The sequence below is a fragment of the Otolemur garnettii genome, unplaced genomic scaffold, assembly GCF_000181295.1.
Source record: "Otolemur garnettii isolate 467f Iridium unplaced genomic scaffold, OtoGar3 scaffold00003, whole genome shotgun sequence".
Classification (NCBI taxonomy): domain Eukaryota; kingdom Metazoa; phylum Chordata; class Mammalia; order Primates; family Galagidae; genus Otolemur; species Otolemur garnettii.
In genome coordinates, this window is record NW_003852398.1 from 7286571 (window position 1) to 7302760 (window position 16190).

General features: G+C 44.8%; 1 protein-coding gene across 1 annotated transcript in view; it reads right to left on the bottom strand.

Moving 5' to 3' along the window:
* The window catches only part of DOCK2 (dedicator of cytokinesis 2), a 430752-nt gene that overhangs the window by 305960 nt on the left and 108602 nt on the right, over positions 1-16190 (bottom strand). Inside the window, exons 24-25 of the mRNA XM_023515279.1 lie at positions 11032-11102; positions 9926-10032 (exon numbers count right to left, since the gene is read on the bottom strand). Coding sequence (XP_023371047.1) covers positions 9926-10032; positions 11032-11102 — 178 coding nt within the window. The remainder of the gene's footprint in view (positions 1-9925; positions 10033-11031; positions 11103-16190) is intronic.

The window sequence follows — 16190 nt, forward strand, 5'->3', positions numbered from 1 at the left end:
AAAAAAAAAAAAAGACCCTTTAATAAGTCTCTCTTGGATTGGTTCTGCAGCGTATTTAAAACTGTCTTCTCTGATTCTCGATCTGAAGGTTTCTTTCTGAGAATGAAGTCTGTGATCAGTCACATTGGAAAGGGAAGCAGAGATGTGAAGGAAAGTCCTTCTCAGATCTGCAGAGTGGAAGGAACGTTTGGAGCTGGATATGGCTTTGCAACACTGTAGCTGAGAAGGACAGAATGGCCTCCCTGTTTGAAGATTCCTGAAGCTTCTAAACACTCTAATGAGAAAAAAACTTAGGTCCTCAAAACTCACTGGTCCTTTCTTGAAGATACAAAGCTGGCTCTAGCATATAAATCCATTTAACTTTACCAGGATTCTGGGCCTCACATTGCTAATGACTGACCGTGTAACCTTGAGGGCATCATACAAGTCCCCTTCGTTCATTTAAAATGGCTTCCTTTCTTGCCCCCAGCACAGGCAGGACTTAGAGAAGTGCTGAGGGCAATATATGTACAGAGGAGGGATTTTTAGGCACTCCATGGTTTTTCATGAGAAAAATTCAGAAATATTATCATTGTGAATCAAAGAACGATTTTTTAAAATCATAGATTTTCATTGTTGGCAGAGTTTTGAAAAATCTTCAATCTCATCATTTATACTTGTGCTGTAGAGGTTATGGGACTTGCCCAAGATCATACATCTGGGCACCAAGGGAGATAAAATACCTAAGTGCTCAGCAGAATGCATACTAAGCACTCAGCAAACATCAACTGCTGTTGCTACTATAGATGTCATTACGGTTACTGTGAGTCAGGTCTCCTTACTCCCAGTTCAGTGCTCTTTTTATCAGATACATAAAGATACCATAAGAAAGTTGCCCTCTAAGCCCAAGAAATTTCTTGTTCTAAGAAAAATTATTTCAAAACTGAGAAGGTACAAGCCCAGAAAAGACAGTGCTATCTATGTCTTGGCACATAATTCCCAAGATGCTAACATCACACTGGAGCCTGATTTTTGGACTTGACTTGGAAAGGAGAGGCTCTGTCTTTCTCCAGACCCTTCCGGCCATTGAGGCCTCAGTGAGCACAGAGCACCTGCCCGGGGACTGAATCCAGGCTACCACACCCCTGTCCTTGCACCAGGGAAGAGCAGTGTCCTGGAAATGCAAAATGACATGAGCACAGAGGAAGGAGAAACTGTCCCACAGATGAAGTTGGAAATGTTATGGCCAAACGGTGGGGGGGCCACAAAATCAGATTCTTACCTCGCACCATACTATGTAAAACATAAATTCTGGAGATGGATTTAGAACTCACCTATCAGAATGATTTGACTATTACGATGATCAATACATTTGATTGTATTAAAATTAAGTACTTCTGTTCACCAAAATGCACCTTAAATAAAATGGAAAGACAACGGATGAACTGGGAGAAGATACTCACAGTGCATAAAATCAGCAAAAGATAAGTAGGAATACTACATTAAAAATCCTACTGCTCAATAAGAGAATTCAACCAAGCCCTAGAAAGCAGCAGAGAAGCAAAACACAGGCAGCAAAGGAAACAGAGTTTCAGCATCACTGGCGATCAAGGAAATGCAAATTGAGACAGTGATGACAAATTTTAAGCCTGTTTTATTGGCAGAGATTAAGAAGTGGGACATGCCTTGCTGGTGGGAGTGTGAATTAGTGCAACCACCTTTGGAAAACAGTTTAGCACCATCTCTGAAAGATTCAGATCCCTTGTGACCAAGCAAATCTACTAGTTTTATACCCCCAAAGCAGACTCTCAAACGTTCACCACAAGAGACACGAATGAGAACGTTCTTAGTAACAGCGCTTATGATAGAAAAAAACTGAAACCATCCCATGCCTGAAATTGAAAGCGTGAATGAACAAACCAGTTTATTCACACAATGGAATTTTCTACAGTCATTAAAACAATGAACTCCAGCGATCTGTAATATGAATGACTCTTAGTTTAATATTAAGCAAACAAATGAATCCTCCCCAATTACCAACAGTTCAATACACTTTCTGTGAAGTTAAAGTAATTACAGCACTAGGAATATAAACAGAGGCAATGTAACTGCACAAAACAGAACGCAGTAGAATGACTAACTCCAGAGCAAGCTACCTGGAGTGAGAAAAGGCAAAGTGTGTGGATATCGAAGTGATTTTTAACTTTCTACTTTTCATTTTGTGTGGTGCATGGAAGCTTAATTTATTCTTAAAAATAAACAACTGAATAGGTAAATAAATAAAAGCAGGTCTTGCATGGATCAGTGATAAGATGTATTATGAATCAACAACCAGGACTACAACAGGTCTGTACAACTGAAGTCCTTCCTTTCCTTTTCTCTCTTTATTTATTTCTCTATTTATTTATTTGAGAGACAGAGTCTCGCTCTGTCACCCTCAGTAGAGTGCTGTGGCATCACAGCTCACAGCAACTTCTAGCTCTTGGGCTTAGGCAATTCTCTTGCCTCAGCCTCCCAAATAGCTGAGACTACAGGTGCCTGCCACAACACCTGGCTATTTTTTTGTTGCGGTTTGGCTGGGGCCGGGTTTGAACCTGCGACCTTCAGTATAGGGGGCCCATGCCCTACTCACTGAGCCAGAGGTACCACACCTTTTCTCTTTTTTAAGGGACACTGGTTCTTCAAAAATGGTGCATTTTACTTCCAGCGTCCACAGACCAGCAGCTGAGAGCTGGTATCAGTAAGACAGAAAGCAGATTAGGCACATGAAGAAATAAAACATGTCCCGTATCCTGGAGGCGTTCATTCCACCAGCAGTGACGGTCACATACACAGGCAGATGCTAGAAGGAAATGTCAAATGTCATGTCAGTTCGCCCTCTGCACTGGGGGCCACTTCTCAGCCACACTGCTAGACAGGGGACAAGGGTCACCCACATCAGAATCCCTTGGACATCTAGACATCCAATATCCCTGACCCCTTCCCAAGTCTTCAGGGTCAGACTCTCTGGGGGTAGGGTCCAGGACTCCGCAATTTTCATAAACTCCCAAGGGGCATCTAAGCATTGAAAAATCTCTCTCTCCAGGGAACTCCAGGGTAAAGTCTGGAATCTCTTAAACCCTTTAGTCAGGTATCCCAGTGGCCATTCTGTTTTTATAGCCCAGGGCAGAGAGATGAGGAAGTCCTCCTCAGAAAGAAGTAGGATGTAGGGGAAGGACGTACTGCCCCTTCACTTGGTCTTGAGATTGGAAGCCCTAAGACACGTGAATCTCAACATCCCTCTGGGGCTGACATCCCAAAAAGAGCCATTTTAGGTAAACTGAGGGCAAAGCCAAATGGTCCTGGTGAGAGAGGGAAGGACTTTTTTGAGTCAGAAAGATGGGTTAAATCTAGAGCCATAAAGATACCAGTAATTGAAAAATTTAAGTTGCCCCAGTACAAAGCAAAGACTCAAAAAGAAGATTAAATTAGATAACAAGCAAACAAAAACCAAGAAGCTTCATTATTTTGCACATGGAGCCTGGTGCAGACATCTGCAAACTTGTGACAGTCAAATCCACAGTGTATCCCCAGGGCCTGGCCTGCAGTGGGGACCGAGTAAGTGTTGAGTGGAAAGGAGCCAAATGCCGAGATGTCAGGGAGGACTGACTGCAGGCTGGAGGTCTGGTTTGGGACTTAAAGGGATGAGGAGGAGTTACCTGTTGAGTGTGCCTGGCGGGTGGAGAGAGGAAATGGGAGGCAGGAGAAGGTCTTCCAGGCAGCACATGCAAAGGGCAGAATTGTGCAAGGGGTGGAAGCCGGGAGGCCCTCCGTGAGGCCCTCCGTGAGGCCCTCCGTGAGGCCAGGGGGCATCCTGACAGGACGAGGCCTCGTTCTCCTTACAGCCTTTTCCTGTACAACTGTCTCAGCATCTACACCCAATGTCAGCACCCCAGGTCTCAGGGAGCCTGCTAACCCCACACTGGCTGCGGGGGAGCTGCAGCTGAAGAAGCCACAGAGAGCAGAGCAGCAGGAATCCCATCCCCCTCCCAGGCCAGGGCCCCATATGCACCTGTGAGAAAGCTCCTTGCTGGGCATTCAAGGAGGGCAGGACGGAAGAAAACAAAATCCCTCGGGAGGAACGGTAAGGCACTTTATGTGTCTAACTCAGAGAAGGAAGCCTTACCCGTGAGAAAATAGACACTATTTTCTCCTTCTTAGCCATTCTAGGAGTAAAGCATGGTGTAGTGGGGAAAAGACAGGTTGCATGATTCAGATGACTCGGACTCAGAACCTAGCTTCAACACTTACCAGCTGTGAGTGGCAGAGTCAGGGCTCACAGCAAGCGCACACGTGTCACTTCACTACCAGGTGCCCGGGCATCAGGACATGTCCTGGATCCAGCCTCTGGACTGCGTGGAAGTGGCACGTCACTTCCAGGCTGAGGTAGTCCAGAGCACCGTGTTCCTCCCTCCCCCTCCTCCCTGTGGCAGGGAGGCTACGTGCACCAGGTGGCTTAACTTCAGGAGGGACTTACGAAAGGCACAGGGTCTTCATCAGACTTAGCATGGGAGGAAATAGACCTTTCTGTTGTTACACCACTGAGACTTGCAGATCAGTCTGTTACCCCAACATCAGGTGATCCAATGTACCCTAATACATGCATAATCTTTGGTGTCACTGGGATGACATTGCTTAACTTTCTAAGCCTTGTTTTATCCCACGTATAAGATAAGGATAGTAACACAATATTGAGTTGTCATAAATATTTAACACACTTTGTATAGAACCTCACACATAGTTGGCATTTATTAAATGCAGATCTCTCCCTGTTAGAGATAGGTAGGTGCTGTTGCTACCATGCAGTATTATTATTCTTTTTTTTTTTTTGAGACAGAGCCTCAAGCTGTCCCCCTGGGCAGAGTGCCATGGCATTACAGCTCACAGCAACCTCCAACTCCTGGGCTCAAGCGAGTCTCCTGCCTCTGCCTCCCAAGTAGCTGGGACCACAGGCGCCCGCCACAACGCCTGGCTATTTTTTGGTTGCAGCCGTCATTGTTGTTTGGCGGGTCCAGGCCGGGGATTCGAACCCGCCATCCTAGGTGTACGTGGCTGGCGCCTTAGCCAGTATTATTATTCTTGTGGTTATTACTGTTATACAATAGATGCCATTTAACAAGCAACTGTGTCCCAGGCACTCTGCTAGTTGCTTTTTCATAAGTTACTGCATTTTTGTAGCTAAAGAAACCAAAGCTTAGAGACATGACTTGTTTAAAGGAACACAGCTAGTCAGTGATCAAGCCGGGATCAGAAACAAGGGTTTCCTGAATCAAAAGGCCCTTATTCTAATGGTGATATTCCTGTACAGTAGACACATTTTTCAGATGTGAACTTGAGGCTTGGAGGTGTTTTAAGATCACCAAGCAAAGTAATAACTGCTAGAGTTAGAGGACTTCTCTCTCTTCCCAGGGCAATGCAGCAATGATATGATGATTAGAGAAGATAAGCCCTTTAGGGCAGCGGTTCTCAACCCGTGGGTCAAGACCCACAGGAACTGTATTAAAGGGCCATGACATTAGGAAGGTTGAGAACCACTGCTGTAGTGGGTTGGGCACAATTGTTTGCATACCCCTCCCCTAATATCCCAGCCCCCTAGAAACTGTGAGGGGAGGCTCCAGGAGCTCTGGATACTGTGGGCAACAGATAAGGGGTCGGGAGAGAAGGCAGCTACCTCTGCTTGATAAAAGGAAAACTGGATGCTCTGTACTCAAAGGGCAGTGTCCCAATAAAATATCCAGTGAAAAAACCCTCTGGGCAGGCTGAAAGTTAAGATTGAAAGAATTTCCAAATCTGTCAGGTCTTTCCCTCCTCTTTCTTTCCCTCTCTCTCTCTTTCTCCATCTCTCTGTTTGTTTTGGAAGTAGAAAAGCGAGCAATGTGGATCCTAAAGCAGTTTACACTGAACCAGATGGTGCCTCTGATTAGCATCAGACTAAAAAGACACATTCCTTAGAGATTAGGTTCTCATAGGGACAAATCTGTTCCAAAAGCACAGAGGGTTTGATTTCCTGTCGACTGCCCTTAGCGCGTTCTCCGGGCGTCACCTATGCATCCTTCCTCCCATCATCAGCAGCCGGCAAGTCTGAGCTTGTCCTGAAGAAGACAGCAAATTATTCTTCGCAGATTTCTCAGTTCTCCCCTTGCTGCACTCTTAAGTCACTGACACAGGGCATGGCCTTTTTTGAGGAACCTCGGCTGGCGGTGGCTCCTACCCCTTCATACCCCAGACGAGCAAGTCACAGGACTCCCCTGAGTGTACAACCACCCAGTGAGACACCTTCTGTAGCTATTCCCATTTTATAGACAAAGAAATGAAGACTCGCAAGGATTCAACAATTTACCTAAGGTCACATGTCAAGTCAGAGTCAAGGCTAATTGTCTCCACATAAGAAGAAGAATTATTGTCTGGGTGTGTGTGTGTTTTATAAGAACCCACGGGGCAAAATACCATAAAGAATGGCCGTCAGATGTTCGGAAACTCCCTTGTTGGGGCCTGTAGCGAGATTAACAGTGAAGGGAAAAACCACAAACATTTCCCTCTGACCTATACTACGTCTAGGCTTACTAACACGGCCACTTCACAAAAATATTCCAGGGAAATGAAATAAAAATGGGAAAAAGATCATTCAAAGTCAGAATCATAAGCACATACAGACTGAGGCCTAGCTATTCATTAAGTTGTATGTTTCTCAGAGCATGAGGACAACCATGTAGCTTCCAGGGAAATAAGGAGGCTTGGTTTAGGGTTATGTGCAACTATCAAACATGAAGGGACTCCACTATTACAAAGAAATCGAAGGTCGGAACAGAGGCTGGGAGACTGCAGGGAGCAGCAGGACAGACACCAACACCAGTAATGAGAGTTACTGCTCAGTGTGGGGCTATGCTGAGCCCAGCACTGTATAAAGCACTTACACACATTACCCATCTCATTACCCCATGCAATAGCCCTTCAAGACAGACACAGCGATTATTCTTCCCATTTCACAGATGAACTCACTGAGGATCCGAAAGGTCAAAAAAATTTCCCCTACTCACACAGCTGAGAAGGGGCTGAACCAGGAATGAAGCTGAGGTCTAGTGTGACCCAAGAACCAGTAGCCTTAGCCAACACTTCTCTCCTTCTCCACAGGCTCCTCCTGAAGACAGGCCAAGAGGGTAGCCTGCCAAAATCTCAGAAAGTGCTTAAAAGCCTTCTGGCCCCTCTGCTTGATATCAATACAAATATTCAAGGCTGCGAGTACAAGCTGATGTCACCGAAAATACTCCAGGCAATTTGCACATCTGGCAGTTAAATGAGCGCAGGCTCAAAGCAAATCACGTCCCCGAGGCACAGGACACTTCACAGGGAGAATAACAGGAGGAATTTCATTACAGCTCAAACTTAGCCGGAGGAATCAAACTCACCTTACTTAAGGGTATAAAAAGAGATACTCACCCAGGAGCAATGGACACCCAGTAAGTGTGTATGAATTCTGATCCTATTCTTGAGAACTTAAGAAATGTGATGAGCTGAAGTTTCCCTTTGGATTATTTTGGTAAGAGGGTTCACCTAACCAGTAGAGAGTGGAGCGGCATAGTCTTTCTGCTGTGTGCAGACACCCTGCCTTCACACGTGAGCTGAGGATGGACAGACTAGTCACAGGCTGCATTCTCTTGCAAATGGTTCCCCAAAGGGCACTTTGTTTGTCTGCTTCTGGTCTCTGTACATATTTAAAGGTAAGAATTTTGCATTTCTTTTGCAAGTGTGTACAACACAAAGGCTGGCCTTCTGTCAGTTAATATTAATCAAGGGGTTTTTACTGAAGCTGAAGCACAGACACACAGCAGGGCTGGGAGGCAGCAGCTGTCCGGCCTGCCCTGTGATCACACTAACCCTCAGGGGCTACCTCCCATCCCAGGAGATGTGACTCGAGTAAAGGAATTGCTCTGACTTCCACGAGGCTGGAATTGACACCACCTGCCCAGTCTGGGTGGTGCCTGCGCTCCATCTGGCTTCTCCGCCAAGCCGGGCCCCTGACAATGACAGCAGCTCTGAACAAAGAACCCGGGCCAAGTAGCCTGCTCTCTGCTCCTGTGCAGCGCCATATGTAGCTAGAGTCGTCCTTGTCACGTCCCTAGGACAAGACTCAATTTGTCTCTGCAGTGACACCACCTGAGATCCTGGAGGGGTTGTCAGGGCAGGAGGGGACAGGCATATTTCAAAACTTTCAGAATGAGGGCAATTCATTTGGAGGTGGAAGTCAGAACTTCAAAAACATGGGAGTCTCACTTTTTTAAAAGCCACAGTAATTCAAGAAATGCAACAAGACTTATTAGGATTAGTCTCCCATCACCTCACACAAACCACCTTGTACAAACAAACCACACAGGGATTGAATTAATCTCTGGCCATGTATCTGTCTAAATGGTCAGGGAGCTACACATATGACTATGACAATCACGAGAACACTTTTCTTCCCTATGTCCTCCTCTGACCCTTAATTCCAGGGATAAGATCCAGACAGCGATTTTAGATGCACCATGTTAACCAGGCATTGGAAGAAAACATCTTTACAGTGAAGTGGTTCCTGAATATTTCTGTGATTACCAGGCAATTTGCATAAATATTCAGACATCACTCCCTGAATAAATTCCAGTTGGGTGCTGGTTGATCCTCTGAATTCTAAGACCCCTTATTTCTTGCACAGTTTGCTTCTCATTCTATTATTGACATCAGTGTGGACAGAGAAATTTGTAATTAGAATGGGTTGGTCTCAGGGTATGGAAAACAGGACTGACCCTCAAAAGTCATTTCTTCACCCATCTAGACAGAAGTGGAAAAGCAGCGTTTCTGAACAAGTAATTCATTTGCATTGAGCAAAAGGCATCATCTATTTTGCCCAGTCTAGCCTGTTGCTGGAGAAGAGATGAAGGATGAATCAGGACTTCTGAATCCTGGTTGGTCCTATCTGGAGGAGCTTTGCACATCGAGTTGACTGATCTTAAAAACAGGGGAACCCCTCCCCCAAGTCTCTTGAGAATGGGGTTAATCAGAGAGCCAGTGGTTACCAGTTGAGAGTAAGTAGAAGCTCTGACAATAACTCTATTGTCATCCTCTGATCTCCAAACATACACACCATTAAGGGAAGAAAGGCAAAGTATAAACAGTTACATAACATGCTACCATTTGAGTGCTGATAATAGAAGACCAGAGGAGAAAGCATAGTATATATGCACAAGATTGCACATCCATGGAGTGTCCTTGGGCGCAAACATAAGAAACTGGAAACACTGGTGGCCCATGAAAAGGAACTGGGAGCAGCCACGTGCAGGATCTAGAGAGACCCTTATCATGTGGTACCCTTTCCTGCCCTTTAAACCATGTAAATACATTATCTATTCAAAAATAATTTACGTTCTTTTATAAACTATAAAAAAAAATGCTAATCCCTATTCAGTCAAAACCTCTGAGATGGGTACCAGGAATTAGCATTTTAATAAGCTCTCCAGTTTATATTTACACTCGAATTTTTGAGAACTTCTCCATTAAAGGCTCTTTCTACTAAAAAAGAATTCCATCCACTTCCCTTCAAGTTAAGGACAACAGTAATAAACCACACAGGGAAAAAAGCCTCACACCACGATGATCTAAAAGCATGACTCCTCATTAAACCTTCTCAAGAGAGATAAACAATGCAACCTAAGCATTCCTAAAACCAATTTAGATTCTGATATCTAAGTTGTCAGCTACTTTCCACTTTTCCTGCTTATGTGGACCAGGGGAATTGTTAGAGAAGAGATGTTTTAGTCACCGGACAGGTGGCCTTCTCCTGCCAGGCTTCTGAAGGAGGCTGTGAGGCGCATGACCCTGCCCTCCCAGCCCTCCACTCTCCCCCTGTGCTCTAGCAAGGATGCTCTGTACTCACCTTGCTTTTTGAAGAGGTTGCTCTGAACTATCTCGTTCATGGACTGCACTTTCTGCTTCTGGAGTTTCACAGGTGGGATGCAGGTATAGAACTCGTATAGGAGTTGGCTGAGGGCAGGAAAAACAGGAGCTGGTAGAGCAAGGCAGACCCATGGCTCCCACCTCCTGGCCATTACAGTCCATCTCTGGACCTCAGCTCTGTGGGGTCAAAAGCTATACCACTCTTGCTCCCCTTGAACTCCCAGTTCCTGGCAGAGTATCAGATGCATAAGAAGCCTTCAGTAAATACGTGTAATTTGCCTGTGGCATTGAACATGAATAGCATTCAAAGAGATGTGAAAATCTGAAGATAATACCAAAAGATATAGTCAAAAACTACACCATGGCGCTCCCCTTGGACTCCCAGTTCCTGGCAGAGTATCAGATGCACAGGAAGCCTTCAGTAAATACGTGTAAGTAGCTTGTAGCATTGAACACGAATAGCATTCAAAAGAGATGTGAAAATCTGAAGACAATACCAATAGCCCTGAGCACTCACTGTGTACCAGGCACATGTTTGCATTTTACATTCATTGTGCCATTTAGAGCTCACAGCTCTACAAGCTAAGAAAAGGAAGAAGAGGGTATATCTGACTTGGGTGCCCCTATTTCAACAGCATGATCACCCTAAGATAATGAGTTCCTCTATGAGATGAATGGAGCTCAGCGGGAAAAAGCAAAAGGGAGCCCATCTCCATCATCTCTTTAAATGTGCTTAGCTTGTTCTCCATTTGCAACTGTGGGGCTCACAGGCCGAAAACTGGAAGCCAAAATAACCTTCAAGGCCAGGTGACATGGGGACATTTACTGCAAACATCCAATTTTAGCCTGCTTGTTCACATTCCATATAACCAAAGAGGGATGTTTATTATACACTTGGTTTTCACCGAAGTCTGGCATAACAAAACCAAAAGGTAAAAATTCCACCCTGGAATCCCTGAACGGGACTCCCATCATGTGCCCTCCTCACTCCTCAGGTGAGTATCCACCTGGAACTCCCCACAAGAGCCCTCTTTCGCTCCCTGGGCTTGCCGAAGAAGCCCAGGAGAGGACAACATAAGCTCTCACCTGAGTAACTTCGCATCAAAGACCGTTTCCACATCATGGAGGACAGATGGGATGTATTTCAAAGCCGCCACCTAGATGGAAGGTGAAATAAATGTGAGTGATGCCCACAGCATCGTGGTGACGAAGAGGGTACTTCGCAACATGACCCCAATGAGGGTAGAAGAAGGACCCCACATCTTGGGCACAACTATAATGACACAAGGCTCTGCCTGTAGATAAATCATAAGCACGTATACAATATAAGTCTTTGTATACAATATAAGTCACAACCTCTTTCTTCAAGGAGGCAGTAATGTAGGGTAGAATGAACACAGACTTCAAAGTTACACAGAACTACGGTCAAGTTCCCCTTCCACACCTTATTTGCCATGTGGCTTTAGATAAAACACTTAACCTCTCAAATATTTACACATCCATGAACCAGGGAACGTATGCCTACCCCACAGGATTGTGAAAATTAAAAATAATACTTGGGAAGCACTCAGCACAACACTTGGCATACTTTGGGTGTTCAGTACATGGCAATTTCTATTATTAATGGAAGATGGTCAGCTTGAATTGTTTTGCTGATGACAAGAACGGCTTGGACTGAGTTATTCCTATTTGCTCTGCCCTGCCACTTGGTGAGCAATAGTGGGCACGTTTTGGTTCAAGAGCTGGGTTAGGAAAGCTGAGCACTCTGGTGGATTATTTACTCCCTTTATATTAACTGATGTAAGCAGAGGTATGAGCCCCACTCACTCCCTACATAGCAACCCCACTTGCTAAGCAGCAGGGCAGACTGTAATTCTGCCAGGAGTTGTCAGTCACATAAACAGAAAATAATGTTTAAGTATCTAATGGAAGTATGCATTTTTTTTACAGCAGTTCTATTATCAACACATATCCCTCTCCGTCAATCAGACCAAAGTAAAAATAGTGAAAATTAAGTTCTTAAAGAAAATCTCACTCCTAGTCACATACAACTGGGATTCTTATGTAACATGAATAATGATTATGACGATAACTGAGAATTTACAATGGAGCAGACACTGTGCCAAACATGACTAATAGATTATCTTATTAATTACAGCCCTGCAAGGAAAATACTGTTTTCATAGAGAAAGAATCTCTGGCACATCAAGATTAAAAACTAACCCAGCGTCACAAAGTTAGCAAGTGGAGAGCCAGAATTCGAATCCAGACAGACGGCATGTAAAGCTATTCCTTGTAACCCTTAAGCTAGATGTACATCTTACTCACATAGCAACTGCCTCGGTCTCTATGAATTCATCCTTCTTTTTCTTGTTCATAATTTTTAAATTCTAAAAATTCAGGACTATATGTTTGATGTAAAACAAACAATTAACACATCTATTAGGTTAGTAGATGTGCCACGGGTTAACACTATGGTACGTTTCCTTCCAGACTGCTTTCTATGTATGAACGTATGTGTATGCACCTGTGTGTGTGTGTGTCAACACAGAGGTCTGCAACTTGCTTTTTGCAGTGAACCACAAACAAGTGGGATCCTGGCCTGCCATTTCATAGCGTGGACTCTCTTCATTGCTAACCACTACCTAACAATGCCCACATGGGTACATTAAACCTCTTTCAACTCACTGATGCCGAAAGGAAGGCTCCATGCCATTTTCAGTTTTTCTTTATTATAAAACAGGTGATGTGAACATATTTAACATATGAATTTGTTTACCTATAAAGATCCCTGTAGAATGGATTGTTCAAAGGGGAAATTATTTTAAAACATATATACATATAACTGTAATCCTAGCACTCTGGGAGGCCGAGGCAGGTGGACTGCCCTGAGCTCAGAGGTTCAAGACCAGCCTGAGCCAGAGTGAGACCCTGTCTCTACAAATAAATGCTGGACATTGTGACCAGGCACCTGTAGTCCCAGCTAATTGGGAGGCTGAGGCAAGAGAATGGCTTACGCCCAAGAGTTGGAGGTTGCTGTGAGCTATGATGCCACCGCACTCCACCAAGGGCCACAAAGTGAGACTCTGTCTCACTTAATCAATCAATCATATATACATATAAATGTTAGACGATATGGTCAAATTACCTTTAAAGGCATGGCAGCCAATTGCCCTTTACTCACTGGCCCTTTCCCCGCATCTTTGCTATCATTGGATATATGATCCTTTTCATGTTTGTTGACACAAAAATGTGTATAATTTGCAACTGTAATTTGCAACTCACTGATTGGCAGTGCGGTTGGGCATCTTTTCTGCACTTATCGAATGTGTATATTTATTAAACTGCTAATTTACATCCTTTTCCCATTCTTCTTTTTTCTTACTAGTTTGTGGGACTCTTCATGCATCATTAATTAACCCTTTTGCAGTAACACATTTTGCAAGGATTTTCTCTTGCCCGTCTTTTTGTTTTATTGCACATAAAGGTCTCAATTTGCATGCTGCCAAAGTTGTCAGACTTTTTCTTTGTAGTTCTTACATTTTATATCTATAGATTTATTCTTTTTATTCTTTCAAATGGAGTTAACAGGAGAAAACAAGGCTCCAAACTCAGCGTTTCTAAAACTACGTTCTAGGGGACACTCGTGTCCCACAGGATGGTGCTACCTGGGTATTTTGCAGGGGTATTGGGGTCTGCAATCAGCTCTGAGAAACATTGGTTTAGCAAAGATAAAACAGTGAGATTTGAGCAACTTTTCAGACTTTGAATATGCTAAGAAGCACTGTGACCTTCCTCCAGGCACTTATCCTGTAGAGAACATCACAACCTACTTGGTCAGAAACCATCTTTATTAGGCTGGGCAAACAACAGAAAGGAGTGATGGGGAACGAGCACAGGGTGGTGGGAAGCGATGAGGTGTGTGTCTAAAGAATGAGTCATTCTCATCCTCTTGTTCCACTGTGCCAGCCAAGTCAAACACCTCTTCAGCCTGCACTTCTCCCACAGGCTACCAGCTCACAACCTCTAAAGTCTAAAGGGACGCCGTGTACTAAGGCAGCTGCCCTGAAAAGGGGCTGCCCAAGCCCTTCTTCTGACCCGTTTCTTCATCCACTCTTTGGCCAGAGACCATGCAGCCCACAGGGCCCTGAGTGTGAATCCCAGCTCCCCACTCAGCTCCTGAGAGAGCCTAGGCCTTCTGCACCACCCAAGCCTCAGCCTCTTGCTGTGCAGTGAAGGGGAATGCTGAGAACCAAAGCCTGGTGTGCACCTCAAAGGTGTGTGTGCTCAGTCTCTCCTTACCCCTTTACTCAAGCACCTGCCCTCATCCCCAGAGCCTGGACAGAGTACAATGTGTGTTCATCACAGTTAAGACCAAAGCGAACAACCCGCCAGTGAGCTGGGGAGAGGGGGACTTCAGTGTCTGCTGCAGGGTGCTGGCTTTCAAGAGCTGCAGATCATTCCAGAGCTTTGGAGTGAAGCTACCAGAGTCTGCACAGAGGCTGCCACTTACAGGCTTCAGCTACTGGCATAGAGGACATGGGCAGACTGGGGGTGGGGCTGCTCGAAGGAGCCAGTCTTCCCAGTGTCCCCACTCAGGGCTGGCAATGAAGTCAAGCACCCTGAGTACTGTCACCTGAGACTCAGAGGGTGTTAGCAACATGACAGGAGAGTATTAAACGTTCCCTTGGTGCAGATGGCCTCTAAAGTCTAACAACAGGCCTATGGTACTGTTCCCACGGGCACAGCCCATCTCTGACTCAGGAACTGCACCAAGTTCGCCAAGTCTGTTGTTACAGCCAGCGACAGCCACAGGGCTCCTGCCCCTGTGAATCCCTGAGACACCTGAGTGGGCGACAACAGGCAAGTGCAGCAGGAGCTGTCACCAAGTGCTCCCAAAAGACAGGGCATCTCGGTCGTAAGACCCGAGGGTGACCTCCATTTGTCACATCTCTCCAAGGCCTGGGAACTAGAATCAGATTCATTCAGGGAAGGTGAAGGGAAACGGAGCCAGCAGGTTCTGGAATATGCGTATTTCTGTATGCTTTCTGTAACTCAGCATTGCACTGGCCCCTGAGGGGCCACAGGGCAGTAGAATTCCAGTTGAAAGGGGCTGCATGCACTGACTTTGAGTCTGCGTGGACTACCTTTACCTGGGAGAGTACATGAAAGGTAGATCACTCTGTGCTCCAGTTTTCTCACCAGGAAAGTAAAGAGAATAAAGTTATCTTCCTTATAGGGTTGATGTGACGGTGAAATGAAAAATATGAACTATCTCTCCTCCTTATTGGGACAAAATGTCATCCTATCTGCCACTGAATCCATCATTCCCAATATCACTGCTAAGAGTGTGGTATATGACTGAGAAGGGGTCAAGATTAAAGGGTTGCTTAGAGGTTTGGGTTGGAACTCCAGCTCCTTGTGTTAAGTATTAGATCTCGTTTTCCTACATCTGGTGGCTCAGTGTACAGCCTGTGGGCCAAGTCTCAAAAATAGGCCACTTTCCACCCTAGTTCAGACATTGGAACATTTTACATCAGCTAACAACAAAAAGAAAGTAAGAAAACAAAAAAAGAGAGAAGAAAGAGGCTTTTTAAATTAGATTGCTGCATGACTGTGGACCAGACACCTGCCCAGTGAACTCTGGCTCACTGTCGTTTAGCTCTTATTCCCTTGGCGCTTCTGTAAAAGTCTTAAGTCTTTAACAAAACTACCCAATTTGGGGGTAGTGATTAGACACCCAAACCCTGGGCCTACACAACCAATCTTCAAATCCAAGTTCTGCTCCTTTTCAGTTGCAGTTAAGTCACTCAGCCTCTCCAAGCCTTCTGTTCCCTCATCTGTAAGTGGAAATGAGGATATTTGGGTGTTTTGTTTCGTTTTTTTACTTTTTAATATGAAAATTACCTTCTAGGTAAAGTGTACATGCTATTAGGGTGATGGGTACACTAAAACCCCGGACTTCACACTCTACAATCTATCCATGTAACAAAATTCCATGTGCACCACCTAAATCTATTGAAACTCTAAAGAGTATTTGCTTTATAAGGTGGCTGTCATAAAGATAAAATGAGCTAAGGGTATATGTCATATAGCTCAATGCTTGACACATAATAAAACACAAAACGAAACAAAACAAAATGGGGGAGTTAGTTTTCCCTCTTTCACTCATTCAGCCAATAGATATCCAAGTACTTTCCACGTAGCAGCTGCTGTTCTAGACTTTGGGGATATAAAAGAGAGTC